The 5,509-nt window shown below is 46.9% G+C and overlaps 1 protein-coding gene and 2 non-coding genes across 3 annotated transcripts; all 3 read left to right on the forward strand.

The window, feature by feature from the left end:
* Positions 1-1,900: 1,900 nt before the first annotated feature.
* On the forward strand, positions 1,901-2,698 carry Pmar_PMAR018257 (hypothetical protein; the record flags this gene model as incomplete). Its single annotated transcript, XM_002777605.1, has 1 exon — positions 1,901-2,698. The coding sequence occupies one exon, from the start codon at positions 1,901-1,903 to the stop codon at positions 2,696-2,698; it is 798 nt and encodes a 265-aa protein (XP_002777651.1).
* A 1,017-nt stretch (positions 2,699-3,715) lies between these two features.
* Positions 3,716-3,789, forward strand: Pmar_PMAR018258. The gene has a single exon. It is a non-coding gene; the product is annotated as a tRNA-Val (tRNA).
* Positions 3,790-4,975: 1,186 nt separating this feature from the next.
* On the forward strand, positions 4,976-5,049 carry Pmar_PMAR018259. The gene has a single exon. It is a non-coding gene; the product is annotated as a tRNA-Val (tRNA).
* The last annotated feature ends 460 nt before the right edge of the window (positions 5,050-5,509 follow it).

Raw genomic sequence — 5,509 nt, forward strand, 5'->3', positions numbered from 1 at the left:
TTGCAGGTCGATATCTCGATATCACCTGATCAGCTGGGGAGCACAGTGTAGAGCTCATTGCGATGTAGCGAGGCAGATTGCTGGTCGGTGTACAGGCAATTGGGATGACGAAATCGACTCTAAAGCCGAGCAGAGCTGTCGAAAACATTTACAAGCAGCTGAAATGATATGGCAGCAACTCAATGGAGCTGTACCGATTATAAAAGGTGCTAAAAACCTGAGAATTGCTGTCGACGCTTCCAACTCTGGTTATGGAATAGAGATTTGGGTTCCAGCTGCTCAACTAGCCAGCTTAGTTGAATCCCATCCCACTGGTTGGGTCTCTGTCTACGCTGAGAGCAAGCTCTTTCCCTACGGTTGTACTTGGCATGCAAACCGGCGCGAGCTCTATGGTATATTGATGGCTTTCATCGCAGTGATTGATCAGATGCAGAGCGAATGGTGGGACTCTCTCAAATCTATCGAAATTTGCAGTGATAGTTTGGTCTCTATTCGCCGTATGCGATCATCACCTCATAGGATCCATGGTATAGAGCAGCTATCGATAGCAAGATTAAGATCATCGATTGATGAAGCAGTTGAGGAGTTTAGATTATTGGGAGTGGGTATAACATTTTCCCATCATTCTCATAATTCTTTTTACATTAATAGAGTAGATATTCTATCTCGCATATCAGAGGATCTCCCACCATCGAATATTCTCACCAACATTGATTGTGAAGTTGATGAATTCACTTCATATGAGATCCCAAGCATGGTGTCTGATATCATTGACTTTCATTATCCATACTCTTTGTTGATTCCGACTATTGAAAGTATTCCATTGTTACAAAAGTTCTTGACTCTTTACGAGTCATTTCAAGCTTGGCGAGGTCGTGGTCCGACAGATCTATCGGAGGTTGTTCGAAGGTTCTTGATTAAACAGCAGGATTGCGACCCACAAGCTCGAGAAGCCAAGAAGGTCTTAGAATCATCTATGGATCCTAATTCCTTCAAGGCCAATTTACCCCCTTCTCTCTATCATTACATACGACACTGTATTCTTCTTAACGGTGTCCTTTGCAAGGTAGAGTCTTGGGACGAAGATGAGTCTCTTAAGATCGTTCTACCACGCCCAACAGCATCATCCCTACTTGGAGACCTTACTAACTACTATCATCATGTACGCGGTCATGTCGGGGTTGATGCTACTTACCGTCATCTTCGAAAAGTCTTTTGGGCACCGGCACTACGTAAGTCCGTCAAGGGCGTTGTTCGCTCTTGCGCTGCTTGCCTAGTGACCGCTCCTCTGAAAAAACTACGACATGAGAGTCACCTGAAATGTCCTTCGTCGCCATTTGAGGTGATTGGATGCGATCTGGTAGGACCTTTGGTGCCGGGTGCTATACAAGCTGGTGGTAGTAGTGGTGCTCGTTGGATACTCACTGTTACGGATTTGTTGAGTCGTTATTGTCTTCTATTTCCGCTCAGTGATATCTCGACTTCATCTATTTGTAAAGTATTAGAACGTGAAGTATTTCTGGTCTACAGAGCACCGGCTACACTCATCACTGATTTAGGAAGTAATCTTATTTCCTATGCTTTTGATGCCCTTTGTGCCTACTACGCCTGTACGCACCTCACCTTGCCAGTTCGCCATCCTTCTTCAGGAGGCTTCTACGAAGTAGCTCATTTGCACTTAGTCAGATGTCTGCGTCGTTGCCTCCAAGGGCGAAAGTCGAGTTCATGGCCTGAACTCCTGAGACTCATTCAGGCTTCTATGAACAATACGGTCGACGAGGCCACTGGACTCACTCCTCACCACATCGTTTTTGGATTCGATGCGGTGTTACCATTTGAGAATATGTTGCTGTCATCTCTACCTCAACAGGCTCTTACGATTGATTCGATTAAAGAATATATGTCCTACCCCAATGAAACTCGCTGTGGGGTGGTTCTTAATGCTGTGAAGAAGTTAGAGAAGAGCCGGCAGAGGATGACTAAGAATTGGCAAGATGAATGGAGGAAGGGTAGATCTGCTACAGTAGGTCCAGTCGTTCGTCCTGTTTACGAGATCGGTCGACAAGTGTTGGTCTATCAACCTATTTCCCACAAGCTTGATGCAATGTGGATTCCTGGGGTAGTAACTCGACATCTAGGAAAGGAGTGCGTTGAGGTTAAGTTCTCTGATGGTTCGGTTCAAGTTTACCACAAGGACCATATTAAAGATGATGACGGTGGCTTATCTAAAACTCAAGGTCCCCGAGTGATTGCGAAGCCTACTACCCCTAGGGTACCTGCTGTTCTCCAGCAGCCGAGTGCGGGAAAGATTCCGGATCGCGGGAGGAAGAGGTTACCTTCCACATCCGAACCCGCTGAGTTTGCCGAACCTTCCAAGCGTAGAGTACTCCGTAATCCTACTAGATCATATTTCATCGCTTGGAAGGACGCTGACGGTATGGTTCGATATGGTCGAAAGCTGTCTTGGACCAATGATGATTACTTATTGGTACAAGAGTATAGATTGGATGAGGATGAGCGTATATTGCTTCCATTATGGATCTCTCCAGAGGGTTCTCATCATATTGGAGCAATTTTGGATCCACAATGTAAACCGCTCACTTTCACAGTATCTCCGAGAGATACTGTTACTCTATACTTAGATGGTTCTCATAACTGTCTGTCTCAGAGGGATATAGAGAAGGTGGCTTCCTTGTGAGCAAGCCACCTGGGGGAGCATATTGTTATAAGTTGCTCAGATGTGTTGCTCTGTACGCGAGCACTTTTGGGCGTGCGCATTTAGTCTCATAGCTAATCTTCCAGTGTGGTTGCTTTGAGTACTTCAGCAGTCTTTGCGCACTAGAGGAGAGGTATCTGTAGCCATCTTGGCTCAAGTTATCTTGTTGAGTTCCCTCAATCTCCTAACACCCACTTCCCAGGACGTTTGTACACTACTCACATCCATCGGCCACATCTTCCGGGTCCGGCCCCTTATGCTCCACATCAACAATGGCACCCAATACTCTAGTCTTGCCATGGCCAATTTGGTTCGATCGTGGGACGCAATTCGTTTGTCCACCCCACGTGGTTCTTCACCATCAAATGGACGCGTTGAGCGAGTACGCCTTTATCTCAATGAATACCTCCGTACCCATCACACCGGCGAAGACATATCCTACACTACTTTCTGTGACCTTATTCGGCATGTGGTCTACTCATGAAATGTTACTAAACGCCGAGGTGTCAGGCCCCCCTCTATGGCCTACACCTTCCCTACTTCTATGGGTATGCATGTACCTCGCCAGTGTCGTCGTGGACTGTCCTACGTTGAGCCCTTTGTTATCGATCCTCCATTGGATAAGACGATTCTTGTTGAGACCCGAGTATTAGTACGTTGCCCTACTCAAGTCCCCCAACTTGGCTTTCGCTGGTATACCGCTATCGTCATTCGCCAATTGAGTCCCAACGTGTTCAGAACCAAGGGTGACGTCACTGGACGCGAAGTTTCCACTCATAGTCGGGACATCAAACTCTTCCAGACTGATGACTCTCTTCCCGATAGTGGCGGGCCGACACTCTTGCTCATGCTCGTTCGAGCCACTCTGGCTCCCCTCCAAGGGGAGGGGGCCATCTGTCTGATTGTCACTTCCCACTGTTATAATCAAATTGATTAAATCAATTTACATACAATGGAACGGAGCCGTTGAGACACAAATGTTTGCTGCAGCATCGTCTCGCTGGAATGGTCTAGTTGGTTATGACGACTGCCTAACACGCAGTAGGTCCCGAGTTCGATTCTCGGTTCCAGTATGATATAGTCCTTTTACAGAAAGCGTGTCGCTTTGTATCAATACATGAAGTACAACGACGTCATCGAAAGATGACTTACAGCTGCGGAAATTCCTAATCGACCACCTCACTGCAATGCCCTTCCCATATTGTATCACTCCGCGCATGGCACTCCTAACGCGCGCACCTCAACCATGCTATCTTACGTAGTGAACTGGTACTACAGCGCACCAAATCTAGGAATAAAACGGTGCATCATCGCCTCATCACCCAATTTCACGCGACGTTCGCGGGGGTTGGTATGTGTCGTGGAACGGTTACTCCATGATCAAGTGACTTGGTCTCGAAGCCGCTAGACGCACGCAATACGATAGCCGCCAACAATCAACCCCAGAATTTCATCCAGTGAAGCTCATTTTGGGGTGATTGGGGACACGTAGACTGGAGATTCGTAATAAATTTATTCTTACCACTTTTCCTGCTAAATAGTTTGTGTCACCACTATCTAACCTATAACTGGCCGCGTTCCGCCATATTCCATTCAAAGAGTGCTTGTAAATGCTTCTCATGTGCCATTCTTCTCGTTACAGTGGGGGAACTTGCGATTGAGGGTGACAGCAGAGTGATATGTGAGAGGTCATGACTCATGATACTTTGGTGATTCGTAGTGACGATTAGCAGTCTCGGAATCACGAGTGAACCAAGACACACAAAGGCTCGAAAGTAAACGAAGTTGCGCCTGTAGCACGCCATAAAACACTGTGTATTGTCGTGATGCAGTCCAGTTGGTTAGGTTTCGGGATAGCACTCGCGTGATCCAGGTTCGACCCTCGCTTTACGACACAGTGCGTCTAAGTGTGTCCATTATACAGCTAACATGAGCGATTTTCTATCAATTGACTTCAGACTCCATTGATCAAGTTGGAGAATACGACGTTGGCATCGTCGTAACCCGGGATCGACTATCGGATGATCCAGATTTATTCTAGGTCCCTCCGTATCCCTTGGACAATGTCTGACCCGGGAAGCTTCGTATTCGCCAGTGACGGTGGGAAAGTGCCAAATCCTTGGAAGTGAACTTTGTCCAGGGGGAGGGGGCCATCTGTCTGATTGTCACTTCCCACTGTTATAATCAAATTGATTAAATCAATTTACATACAATGGAACGGAGCCGTTGAGACACAAATGTTTGCTGCAGCATCGTCTCGCTGGAATGGTCTAGTTGGTTATGACGACTGCCTAACACGCAGTAGGTCCCGAGTTCGATTCTCGGTTCCAGTATGATATAGTCCTTTTACAGAAAGCGTGTCGCTTTGTATCAATACATGAAGTACAACGACGTCATCGAAAGATGACTTACAGCTGCGGAAATTCCTAATCGACCACCTCACTGCAATGCCCTTCCCATATTGTATCACTCCGCGCATGGCACTCCTAACGCGCGCACCTCAACCATGCTATCTTACGTAGTGAACTGGTACTACAGCGCACCAAATCTAGGAATAAAACGGTGCATCATCGCCTCATCACCCAATTTCACGCGACGTTCGCGGGGGTTGGTATGTGTCGTGGAACGGTTACTCCATGATCAAGTGACTTGGTCTCGAAGCCGCTAGACGCACGCAATACGATAGCCGCCAACAATCAACCCCAGAATTTCATCCAGTGAAGCTCATTTTGGGGTGATTGGGGACACGTAGACTGGAGATTCGTAATAAATTTATTCTTACCACTTTTCCTG

This window comes from Perkinsus marinus (genome assembly GCF_000006405.1).
Source record: "Perkinsus marinus ATCC 50983 genomic scaffold scf_1104296951244, whole genome shotgun sequence".
Taxonomy (NCBI): Eukaryota; Perkinsozoa; order Perkinsida; family Perkinsidae; genus Perkinsus; species Perkinsus marinus.